The 12836-nt window shown below is 42.8% G+C and overlaps 1 protein-coding gene across 4 annotated transcripts in view; it reads right to left on the minus strand.

Moving 5' to 3' along the window:
• ap2a1 (adaptor related protein complex 2 subunit alpha 1) overlaps positions 1-12836 on the minus strand; it is a 33028-nt gene that overhangs the window by 3016 nt on the left and 17176 nt on the right. The window contains exons 8-21 of one of the 4 annotated variants that reach the window (XM_076082346.1): positions 11731-11868; positions 11245-11427; positions 10546-10643; positions 10234-10465; positions 9086-9274; positions 8792-8946; positions 6420-6479; positions 3894-3956; positions 3116-3198; positions 2629-2718; positions 1956-2079; positions 1160-1276; positions 986-1055; positions 401-535 (exon numbers count right to left, since the gene is read on the minus strand). In XM_076082346.1, coding sequence (XP_075938461.1) covers positions 401-535; positions 986-1055; positions 1160-1276; positions 1956-2079; positions 2629-2718; positions 3116-3198; positions 3894-3956; positions 6420-6479; positions 8792-8946; positions 9086-9274; positions 10234-10465; positions 10546-10643; positions 11245-11427; positions 11731-11868 — 1737 coding nt within the window. Of the gene's footprint in view, positions 1-400; positions 536-985; positions 1056-1159; positions 1277-1955; positions 2084-2123; positions 2719-3115; positions 3199-3893; positions 3957-6419; positions 6480-8791; positions 8947-9085; positions 9275-10233; positions 10466-10545; positions 10644-11244; positions 11428-11730; positions 11869-12836 lie in introns of those variants that run through there. The other 3 variants (XM_076082347.1, XM_076082348.1, XM_076082345.1) reach the window with 3 other exon arrangements.

The raw sequence follows: 12836 nt of genomic DNA on the forward strand, positions 1-12836 counted from the left end.
CAAACAATGAGAAAGCAAAAGGCACGCGCTCAACCCAGTTTGTTAGGGATTGCGCAACATGAGGTGAGGCACAGCTCATGCTGCCTCACCTCATGTGTCTCCTCTCTGTTTGAACAGGACATGCGCAAATTCAGCGATTTTGACTATAAAAATGCTTAAAATGATTGAAATCATACAGAAATTACATTTATAGCACAGATCAGTAGAGAAATATTATTTGTTTTTTACTTTTCATGATGACAGGGTGAGGCTCTGCCTCCCCTGACTGCACGTCCCTGTTCTGTTCTGTGTGTTTGAAGAGAAGCTACGGTATATACTGTAGATGTGAAACACTAAGGCTAAATGATTGATCCATTCCAAACACTGAGCAGAGCTGCTTCACTGAGCCCTTGTGTTGTACCTGTGCCTGGCCATTTGGCTCCAGTCTCAGCAGACAGCCAACCTGCTGGCCCTTGGTCTGGATCACTCCAGCACACACGTAGTTCTCTGGGTTTGGATCCACGTCGTCCAACAGGGCCGTTCCTAGTCCCAGTAGCTACGCACAAACATACCACCACACACAGGGAATGAAGGACACCATGAAAGGATAATAGTAATAGAATAAAAGACATTGCTGACATAAATAAGTGTATTACGAGAGGGAAAAGCTGTTCGGACTCAATGTTGGAAATATGGATTTTCATACACTTTCAGAAACCAATTAAACTGGCATAATCAACATGGCTTACATAATTCAACATCCTTTCTCCTGATTGCATAACAAAGATATATAGAAAAATATTACTATGTAACATTGTCAATTACAAACAAATCCCTGGTTGTAAGCAAGCGAGTACTCTAGCATTAGCTACTGTACATTCACAAGTAGACAGCCACTTCCCCAAATGGCCTTCTTTATGGAGACAGATGTGGTTGATGAGATTTGTGATGATAAAACGTTGCAGGAGAAGCACACAGAAGAATGAGCTATTAAATAAAGACGTACCTTAGCCTTAAGTACTTCAGTGTCCATGCTGTGGTTAGCCTTGAATATCTTTTGTGCTTCTTGTTGAGGCCTGAGGAGAGTTAACACAGGAGATTTCAGCTTTACCGGGGAACCAAGATGTACTGACCACACACACACACACACACACACACACACACACACACACACACTTACAGGCTAAGCTGTTTCCAGCGCTGGAAGAAGTCATGTGAGGTCATCTCAGTGGGCTGAAAGAACTTGTTGATGGTGACGGGCAGCTTGAGGCTCAGGTTCTGCAGAGCTCCTCCATACCTGAACATAACACATACACACTGCAGGTCTACACATCCTTTATGATTTTGTCTGACACACTGACAGCACACAGACAGACAACACATCGCGGTCAAAGTGAGCTGACGTTTGGATTTCAATGCACGTCCATTTGTGCCGTTATGGTACCGGTACCTGGAGCGGCCAAAAAGGAGGAAGAAAATTCAGTGTACATTACTTTACAGGAATGTCCGTCTCATAAACTAAATAGATCAAAGATTTTCACCAGAGGTTTGCTGAAAACTACTTCAGGATGACCCCGATTGTGACCATGTCAAATCTGAAGTCATTTCACCTTACAGTTTAGGAGAAAATTAAAGGGAAAGTCGGTAACACAAATAAAATCCTTTACAATTTTTCTGCAGATATTTAAAAAAAAAATGTAGAATGTATGTTGAAAGTACGGCAGCTCAGACTTTAGACCTTTAACGACTTGAGCATTTTTTTTGTAAAATGAAAAAAGGGTTTTGTAAAAAAAAAATAGGTTTGTTCCTTAAAGTAAGGCATTGGAAAAAGTGTTGAAACATCAAATCATTTCAAATGATACTGAGCCCTCCAAAGCTGCCTGATTTGAGAGTGAAAGAAAACTGAATCAAACTCCTTGCGATTGAGTCTCAATCTGTAGTTTTTCATCTGGACTGGGCTGGTTGTTGGAGCTTACCTGAACTTGATGTTGAGCAGCGGGGCTTCAGAGAAGTCAGTCAGACACTCTATGTTGAGGACCTGTTGGATCTGGGCTCCACCCTCTACCAGTGGTTCCACTGGTTTGGTCTGAACGTTGAGCTGTGGCTGGTTGTCAAGGACCATCAGGATAGCACACAGACTGGCAAGTATAAGTTTATTACACAGTGTTACTATGATGCAGCATGTTCTTCCTACTGTTTTCTGCTGATGATTTAAATTTTACATCCTATTTAAATGTGGAACTGTTTACATTTGTATTGCCAATGGGCAAAACGGATCATAATGTGACGTTAGACCTTTCCCAACTTTCTCGGTTGCCTACAACAGCCTGTAGACTGATTTCCAGGAAAATCCAAAGGATGCGATGTTTATGTGCTGTCCCAAGTGCCTTAACTCTCTTCAGCTCCCCTACAGCGCCGAAAGCATGCAACACTAGCTAACAGCTAACAGCTTAGAAATGGAGTCTTTAACATCAACAAACGTGGCACATCGGCGGTGGCCCGAGATAGACCTTCAGTAGCGGCTGTAGCAAATTCACATTCAGCCAGATCCAGATCCCAGACTACGGTTTGAGCTGGTTGAAGTCAAGTTGCTACAGCGGGTAACTGAAGATCCGTCTCTGGCGAAACATTACTGCACAGAAAGGATATGAGACTGCAGCTCCCCAGGACAGCTGACTGTGGTGGTGAAGCTGGCAAACTGCACCGACGTCTTGTTCCCGTAGAATAAGTACATCCTCCCTGAAAGAGAGACTCATTCTGTTTAGAACATGGCTTGTGGTTTATAGAGTACTGAGAAGAAATATATCAAATATCAACACACCAGTTCACACCCATTAACAAACGGAAACAAACCACTCAATAATCAATGCCTGTTCTCCATTTGGTCACGGCAGCATGCTGTTTGTTATGTAGACGTGAGGTCGGGAAATCCAGTGGAATGGAGCCCAAAAGACATTTGTCTTCTTTCTACCACCCCCACCTGCATGGACCTATTCTCACTGGTATATACAAAACAGCAGCTTGTGTAGTGTGGACAGAACAGGATCTGATGACTGGGCTTAACTCGTGCCAAACCATGGCCATGTGTCAATAAGACCCGCCGGGCCGTGCCTGCTTTTCTGTGAAGACAACTCACCTAGATTCTGACGATACTCTGACTTGATGCCAATCTGTAGCAGCTGATTCTCAAACAGAACCCCGTTGTTCTTGCACACAAACCTGTAGGATGAAGGCATTTCAAGGGTTAGTCATCAACACTGAGATATGCTTCGACAGTTGTTCCATCATTTCCAGAAAATAAAAACCTTTGATATCAATAATATATAAGTACAAGCTAAATAGTGTTTGCTCTAGTCTTAGCAGGTCTTGGTTGCTGTGCGGTGTAAATGGAATAGAGTGTCTGCAACTTTTATAAAGTGACTTGTTGTATTCAGAACTCTTTTTTCCACACCGTTATGAATAATTATGCATATAAAGCTAAGTACCCCAGCCCAACAGCACAAACAAAATGTTTGACATTTTGTCAATTGTCTTGAAAAAGTAGCTAAACTGCCACTAGTTACCAATAAAACTTCAACTTGAAGGAGGAGCCAAGTCAAAAGTTGGCGTCAGTTAGTACTTGTAGCCACTCGACACAGCCAGAAGTTTCAGTTAAACAATAAATGATCTATGTGCTGCTGTCTTGTGTTGAGCCAGTGACCCAGTTATGCTATTACTATGGATGCTCTGATCATCTGATAGTAATATTTCATTATTTTACAATACAGTACAAAGTCCAACTTGGAAAACAGCATGGCTAACGCGGACAAGTGGCAGATTTTGCAGTCTCTAACGCAACCTTTCTTTAAACCAGGAACCCAGCACCAAAACTCAAACTATTGGACGTCTGGCTTACACACAGAGAAAAACCTTACTTGTTAAGAAGTTCGTCTGCTTCAGACAGAAGAGTAGCAGGATCCTCAGAGGGAGGAGCAGAGCTGAGAGACCCCAGGACAGCCCACAGGACAGAGCAGAAATGAGATGAAACAGCCATCCATTCAACACAGGATACAGCAATGGTGTGACAGAGATGGGTTAAGAGAAACAGGAGAGAAGAAGAAAGAAGGATAAAACGCAGAGGTGGTTAGTAAAAGCAGTTTGTACAAAATCGATATTATAACACAATGAAAGGGATCTGCTGTGTAAGTTACATTGTATAATAAATACTCATCCAGTGCAGTCAGAACGTATTGAGACTATTTATATTGTTTTGGTGCTATACTCAAGAACAAATGAAACAATAGGTATGGCTTTGATTTGACAGTGTTTATATCCAGACTGGGTGAAGACGGCATAGTCCTACTACACAGTTGAAAATTGGGGCAACAGCATACAACATAAGCTACAGCTCATACAGTTAGCATGCAGGAAGGGTTTTAACAACCTCACAGACATTTTGTCTGAAAGTCACTGGTTCATTTGAAATCAGAGTACAGAACTCAAACAAGAGAAAATGATTCACTGTCCAAATGTGTACAGACTGCACTCTGTCAGACACTGTTCACATCTTAAAAGCACATACGTAGTCTACACAGAGCTTGATGCCATGAACACTGTTGGTGAAAAGAATTGTGGTTTTCATGTGCACAGCATAAGAGCTGCAGTACATAACTGAGCTTTTGTTTTGGGTTTTAAGTTTGCAGCAAATCGCATTTGTTGAGCATTTACAATGTACTTGTGTAGATGTCCAATAACAGCATGTCTAATGTCCTACCAGAAGTGAGTTACTAGTCAGTCCAAATTATAGTAATGCCAGAAATAAATATATTTGTATATTGAAATATCTCAAAAAGCTTGGTTGAGGTGAAAAGTTGGTGTATCGATAAAAGCAAAATGTGACAAATTGAAGTGAAAACAGTGATAGCAAATAAACTGAGAGACTGAAAATAGAGGCTGCACCTTCCTCCAACGAAAACACAAATGTCACATTTACAACTCGTTTTCTAGATTTAATTAAGATTTGACTGGAGCTCTGTTAATGACGTCATCTCATTGCACCTTATAGAAAATGAGTTATGTCGATGCATTCAACTCCTAATATTCACATATTAGTGGGCAGAAACACATTAGTTTGCACTGCATTTAGAGGGAAACCTGTGTAGTGACTCAGGAAATGATGCCCTCTGGTGGCAGCAGAGCCTGAGTGCTTTCTCCTACTTGTGAGGGCTCTGGAGTGAAACAGAAGAGTGGGCTCACTGTTCAGTGCACTTTATGTGATTTGACAATTAAAACCTTTTCCTCAGAGAAACATAGTGTACAGCTAAATCCATAGTGTGGTATCTTAATTATAGTGCTCATATCATTATAGTACCATAACTTACATCGTCATAGTTAGTGACTCGAGTAGTTCAGGCTATTTTCTAAGATAAGTTTGATAGAAAGACGGTCAGTCTACTGCTGTGGCAATGTTGTCATACGTTACACTATGATGACGTCCAATCATCAGCTCCCACTATCACCCACTGTGCTGCTTTCTCACATTGAGTGTTAGTGTAGATGCAGCGCTGTCCAAAGCACTGACACGGACAACAGACACTTTCTTACACTGCTTGCTTTTCATGGTTGTAATTTGAATTTTAAATTCCATTTACTCCCCACATGGAGAGGCAGGAAGTGGGTATGAGAGAGCGGGGGCGAGAGAGAGAGAGAGAGAGAGAGAGAGAGAGAGGGAAAGAGAGCAGGAGAGAGAGAGGGAAAGAGAGCGGGAGAGAGAGAGAGAGGGAAAGAGAGCGGGAGAGAGAGAGAGAGGGAAAGAGAGCAGGAGAGAGAGAGGGAAAGAGAGCGGGAGAGAGAGAGAGGGAAAGAGAGCAGGAGAGAGAGAGAGAGAGAGGGAAAGAGAGCAGGAGAGAGAGAGAGAGAGAGGGAAAGAGAGCAGGAGAGAGAGAGAGAGAGAGGGAAATAGAGCAGGAGAGAGAGAGAGAGAGAGAGAAAGAGAGCGGGAGAGAGAGAGAGGGAAAGAGAGCAGGAGAGAGAGAGAGGGAAAGAGAGCGGGAGAGAGAGAGAGGGAAAGAGCAGGAGAGAGAGAGAGGGAAAGAGAGCGGGAGAGAGAGAGAGGGAAAGAGAGCGGGAGAGAGGGCGGGAGAGAGAGAGGGAGGGAGACAAGGATATCTAACTATGCACTGACAATGCAGGCAGGATAGATTGTGCTGCAGATGCACACAAACCATACCATAATACAATGGTATTCCATTCATCTAATGTGGTTTTAGTTCTAAAAATCTTGAAAGGCATCAACGTATATGTAGAGCAAGTCAGGTGCTTTTATGTAAACCGAAATGGCTCATGTGCATCAAGCTACCCATTCAGTGTAGTGGATATTACCAATGTCATTTAAAGATTAAAAAAACGTGTCATATTTGCATTTTTCTAGCTACATCTGTAGTTCACTACTGGGCCCTTACTCCGAGTCACCGGAGCCCTCCACCAATAGGGAATCCGAGGTCCCGGTGGGTTCCAGATCTCTGTCAATGTCCAATCACGGTTGAGGACAGGAGACAGACGCACGCACACACACACAGGGAAATGAAGAGAAAGAGAGGAGAGAAAAAGACGAAAGACAGTCACATACACAGCAAGATAAAAAGAACAGACAAGTGTAGCGGACCTGCCAACCATGAAGAAAAGTCTACACCATTTCCTGGTTTTAGACTGCTGTGGAACTGAACAGCCTGTGCCGAACCAACACCCACTGCCCAACGGTGTTTTCCTCCATTACTTTGACTCAGCACAGCAGCCCCTCCACTGCACACGGATACCTTTCCTCCTCGCTAGGCTTACGTCACACTCTAAAGAAAGGACTGAATCTGAGAAGGTAATGTATTCCCAATCTTACCTTCCTGAAGAGACTTTCACGGTGATCACCATGACCTCATTACTTTGGCAAGAACTGACCACTTGGTCACAGTGGAGCACAAACAGAACCAAATGATTCCCTGATGTAGCAGTGGCTAGATAGTTAAGAAGAATCCTACAGGTAAATGCATGTAGAGGAAGCCATATCCCTCCTAACATTCCCATACTAGTCTGGCACCAACACATTTTCTATCATTCAGCTCTGGGAAAGACAGTGAACAAGGTAAAGTAAGAGTCTTAAATGGAATTACTAATGCTATTTATATTAGATAGTTAAGCCATGCTATAGCATTACCTATCAAGGGACTTATTGACAGCAATGTGTATCTAACAGGCAGTCTGGATGTTACCGTACACACATTATGGCAGGTTTGTTTGGCTGTTATTATATTGCCTTGCATCCTGCTTTTGCTTTGTGTGTCAAAGAACTTTGTAAACTGTATTTAAAGGTGCTACATAAATAAAGTTGTTATCCTTAATATCTACTACAAAATACCCCCGAGTATCAACTTGACCTATCAAACACTAACCTAAATACTGACATAAATACTAGCCTAGAACTAGTTTATTTCTGGAAAGCACTGCTACAGAAAAACACAGCTAACTGCAAAGAGAGGAAGGAGGGCGAGGGACAGATTCAAAGTTTTGGAACGGTTATCATATTTTCAATAAGTCATATCAGCATACAGTATCTGACTACGAATGTCTTCAGGTTGACATGTCCGTATAAGACAAAGATAGAGCAAAGAAAGACAGAGCCAACAGAGTGACAACCAGCACAGACACATTACAACTAGTTGCATCTTAGTCTAACAGCGCAAACACACCACAAACATCACAACTATTTACAAAAACAGATTGAGACAGGAACAAAAGTATATGACAAATTCATTCATCTCCATTAGGCTCTAAGACCAGTTTAGCCCAATCCAGTATGAGAGCCACTTTTTGAACAGTGTCTTTCCTTCTATTTTTGCTGTGTCTGGGACGTTTCTGGGCGTCAGCAAAGAGCATTTGGACCCCAGGTGGGGATGTAATCATCAGCCCGTTGTCATTCCCGGGTCAATCACGCCGCTTACAGCGGCTCAAGGTATGTGGCACTCTTTAGTGTCCGATACAAACCCGGCAGTCTCTCTGCTGTGTTCTGCTATGTCGGTCTGTGCCAGTCACTGAGTGTAGACACAGACAGACACAGATGAAGATGAAGCTGGCCTTGGGCTGCAATCATTCAAAATCTGTCACCTTCCTGCAGGTTTGTGAGGTGTGGATGTGTATATTTGTGCTTTGGAACGTTACCAGATGACAAAATACCGTTTTATTCTTCTGGGTCATGACTTTGTTCTCACTAACATCAGTCCCTCTCTTCATTCTCTCTCTAGCTCACTCGACCACTGCTGCACTCTCTCTCCCTCCCTTTCTTTCTCGCTCATTGAGGCGGAGAGGAGGGATGAATTTTGAGTGCTGTATTGTTAACAACCGACAATGTGACTACATATTATACCTTTAAGTATCCGGGTTAGTCATTTGTTTTCAGTAAGCTGGTATCTTAAACGTCATGTCAATGGGAAACTGGTCCCTGTAATTGCTGTGAGGGCAGCAGACCTGTAGAAATCAAAGACCTTTACTGAACTGTTTTATCCACCTCAGCCTGCTGGTGTTCATTCAGTACAGCTGGCTCTGCAGTTTAACACAATCAGATACATATTCCATCAATATGTAGATAAATAGAAGTATGGGATCAGACTTGGTATTGTGAAACGACTCGGGTCGGGATCATTTCTACAGTAATGCTGTCTCAAGCAGACAGTTTCTCTCCTTTGACAGCAAGACACTATTATTAGCAAGCCTTATTGTAGCACGTCATACTGGACTTTGGCTTACAGTGGATTCTGCATCTGCATATCAAGAGATGACTTTTCACCTTAGGAAGCCGTCGTCGTTCACAGCAGCAGAGGGTGCGGCAGGCCCTGCCTCAGAGAACACATCCACCAATAGGCTGCCAGCACTGGTTGGAGCAGCACCAATGGGAGCTGCTGAACGAATCCCTAGAAGGTCTGCGGATGGTGACGGGGTGGACTGGAAAACAAAGGAAACTTGCAGTAGGGCCATGACAATGTGGTATTTTGGTGACAGCTGCTGGTATATATAAAGGCAGCTGGAAGCAACCAAGAAATTCTGTTGATTTGGGAACAAGCCCTTCAGAAAGTCTGCTCACTGCGTTGGAGGCAGCCATGGCTCCCGAGTCTGGCCCCCTGTCGCTCCCTCCATTCAACTCCCCGCCCTCCCTTTTGCTATCTTCCAGGTCTGTCACAGACACAGCACCGGGCCCTTTCTTCTTCTTCAGCTTGGCCAAGATGGACGACTCCCTTTCTGGGAAGGGAGGCATCTCCTCCAGTACAGTAGCCTAAGGGAACAGAGAGGACAATCCTGCTGTGGACTTGGACTGAAAGAAATGATGACATGTGGAAATGTAGACCTTTTTACAGTTGTAAATGTAAATATTCCAAGTGTATCCCAGTTCATTTCATGTTGCAGAGTATGTGAATGGCATAAGCTGACAGGAAGTAAACATGGACCGAAGCTGTTTCTAGCTGCCTAGCAAGGCAATTCTGTTATTACTAGTGCTGGGTAAGTTAACGCATTAATTAATTAACGCCGACAATTATTTTATCGCGCCGGCCGGCAGCGAGCGGTGAACAGCCGTTTGTGTGGCGTCTCTTCCTGTTTCCTTCACCTACATTCCCCTGGGTCCTAAGTCCCTCCATGTACAGCTTCTTATCACCCTCTATGTACCAACGTACATTTATAACAAATACCACACATATTACGGTAATCAGTGTTGCCTGTGTCTGACCAAAATACCAAAAAAAGCAAAAAAGAAATGATTCATTTAAATCGTTGTTTTTTTTTTACAGTTTTTAAAGTGTTTTTGTTTGGAATATGTATAATCAGCATATCATTTAGTTATCGCTACTGAGAATTTAACAAACATAAAAAAAAAAAAAACACGGGCTGAATATCTATTATCAGAATCATTATAACTGTATTATAACTGCTACTGTGTAAAGGGAATACTGCTGTTAAAAATAACCTTATTTGTTTGAAGTGTTTGCAAACCAAATGTTATTGCACTTTTGTTCATATAGCAGTACTTTTTAAATAAAAGTGCGCAGTACATCACTTTTGAATTCATTATTGAACTTTGCGCATAACAATGAGATTAATCGCAAAAACATCATGCGATTAATCGCGATTCAAAATTGTAATCGTAGCCCAGCACTAGTTATAACACAAACCGTCTATTGTATCATTATTACTGCAGCTGAGCTGAGTTTAGTCATCAACAGGGTCATCAGAACTAACCAGGACATCAGTACTAGCGATGGAAGAAAGCTTCAGATACTCGACAGCACGCTGCTGCAGCTCCACATCCGAGTTGCGGATCTGGCTGTCACAGCGCAGCACTTCTTGGATAGTGGCCTTGGTCTCTGGGAACAGGTTGATAAACTTGATGTACGCTGACAGCAGCAGGGCGCGAGTCGGAACGGAGCACAGATGGAACTTGGAGTGGAGAAGGTTGAACTGGACCAGGGGGCTGGATGAAAGGACAGCAACGTTACTATTTACCATTTCCAACAGTCAACTTGGAGCCCTGGCAGTTAAAAACCAACATACCTGGAGCGTGGGTCACCAGCAATGAGGTTACCAAACTCTCCCAGGATGTAGCCTCCAACCTTCACCATGTTCTCATGGCAGGCAGGGGCCTGCAAGGCCTGGAAGAGACAATGATTCAACTTACTGTTTCCTAATTCATTCATTACAACAGTGCTAAACGACCAATTGAATCTACCCTTATTCCTCACAAATGCAATTCCTTTGTTTAATACATGCCACGATGGGCAGCAATTCTTCAACTAAGATACAAGCACTACACCGGGAAATTTCTTTGTAGCATAACATTAAAATCCTACCACCTTATTGAATGTCCTGAGTTTCTTTAATGACTTCATGAGTTTCTTTGAATGACATTTACACCAGTGTGACTGATGAAATCTGTGATTATGGCGACTTCACGGGAGGTTTTAATCCTGCTTTGCTACTGTGTCCAATAGGTCAAGCAGTTTATTGATACAATCTCAAATACAAGTTTCAAACAAATACCCAGTCAACAAACACCATCCTAAACATCCAATTAGTGGACATGGGCACCTTCTGGAAGAATAGCAGGTTAACAGCAACAGCTGCTGTATAACGGACTGACCAGAGTCGTACAGATCAGGTACGGAGGCTCCATTTAGTTACACTGTTGTGCGTTCAAGCTCCATCCAGTAAAAATGAGTATCGTGTGTGAAGTATTGTATTATGTAGTGGTACCTCAAAGACCGTCTTGGCGGCGTAGCCCTGCACATCATCTCGGTTGATGACGATCTGAATGACGCGATACCACACCTCTTCGCTGACGTAGTCGCCAGCAATGCGGATGAGGTTAAGAATGGTATCCACGTACCAGGAGTAATCCACAGCATACTTCTCTGCAAGTATGGCCACTTTCAGCACCTGAATGAGGAAAGGCACAGCAAATCACTGCTCCATCTGTTGCTGTCATTTTGTGCGAAAAAAAAACAAATTTTGGACACTGCTGAATGTGAGACTTAAATTAAGGTTAACTGTTTGGTTTGTCAGAATGAATATGTTTTCTAAACACTGCTGGACGTTTTTTTGATCCTGATCAATTCAGTATACAGCTGGTGGAAACAAACAACCTTCACCAATTCTCACTTGACATTTAGAGAGGAATAGAATGGTAAAAAAGAATATAACATATCGCAAAAACTTGCGCGGCACACTCTTAACACCCACCATCTCCTCTCTGATGGAGTAGTCTGCCGTCTCAAGGTAGCTGAGCATCTCGGCTACGATCTGCTTGGCATTGCTGCGATCACACATGGCGTACAGCAGATCAGCTGCCCTCTGTCGAACACTCACATCCCTCTCAGTCTGTAGAGACAGAGAGAGACCAACAGTAACAACATGGAAGAAGCAAATGAGTTAAAGACAGACCTACAGACAACTCTTTAACTATGTGTGCATCGTGCACACAGTCTGGCCAGTATACCAGTTATTATATATAATTAACCATTTAACTGAAAATAAAAACTTTGACCAATTTATGCATTAAAAGAAGCTGAGCAAAGGAGTCGCATGACTAAAGGCTTACGTGACAAATTGTCAATGTACTCGAATAACTGTCTCCTGGACAAAAGTCCTGTGCTTTGACACATCCACCTCCTCTCCCACCCACCCACCACATTAAAGCGGTGCGTCGGAATCAGACGCCGAGGGGCACTGACCAACTGTCGGTATTTGACGAGTTGGGAGTGAAATGGACCTGGCTGCCTTTGTAAAGTTGATAGACGAAATAAAGTTTGGCCGTCTGCGTTCGGGATCTGTATTGTTTTATAATTCTTTTAAACACAACCTGTTCCGCACAACACAATTGGTTGATGCATTTATTCGCTGTGGGAAAAATAGACCTTGCTCCGGGGAAAAAAATATCATTAGCTTTTTTGCTGCGTTATATTCGTGTTCTGTGTCAAAGTAATCATGACGAAACATCAAAAACGGAAAAATGCATCGACATGCAAAATAATTGCTCATAAAATGCCACGGAGTAGGTCTATCAACGGGCCTGCAAGGCTTATCTGTGGTTTACTGTCGGGTTTTGCTGTTTGACATACGAGTCGGGATATGACAATGCACCTGCTGGTATCCTGATTATTCATTTTGGAGTAAACAAAGCCTCCTTTATACACAATACATTCCCTCTAGATGTTTTTTAATGGACCACCAACCTTGTTGGAAATTCATTAATTAGGAATAACCCCTTGAAATGTGCCATCACGTTTTCAAAGGGGGTCTTTAAAGTTCTAACTGCACCTATGCTGCATGTGTCCACAACAACACAT

Source organism: Anarhichas minor, unplaced genomic scaffold, assembly GCF_050575085.1.
Source record: "Anarhichas minor isolate MPS153535 unplaced genomic scaffold, ASM5057508v1 ptg000007l, whole genome shotgun sequence".
Taxonomy (NCBI): domain Eukaryota; kingdom Metazoa; phylum Chordata; class Actinopteri; order Perciformes; family Anarhichadidae; genus Anarhichas; species Anarhichas minor.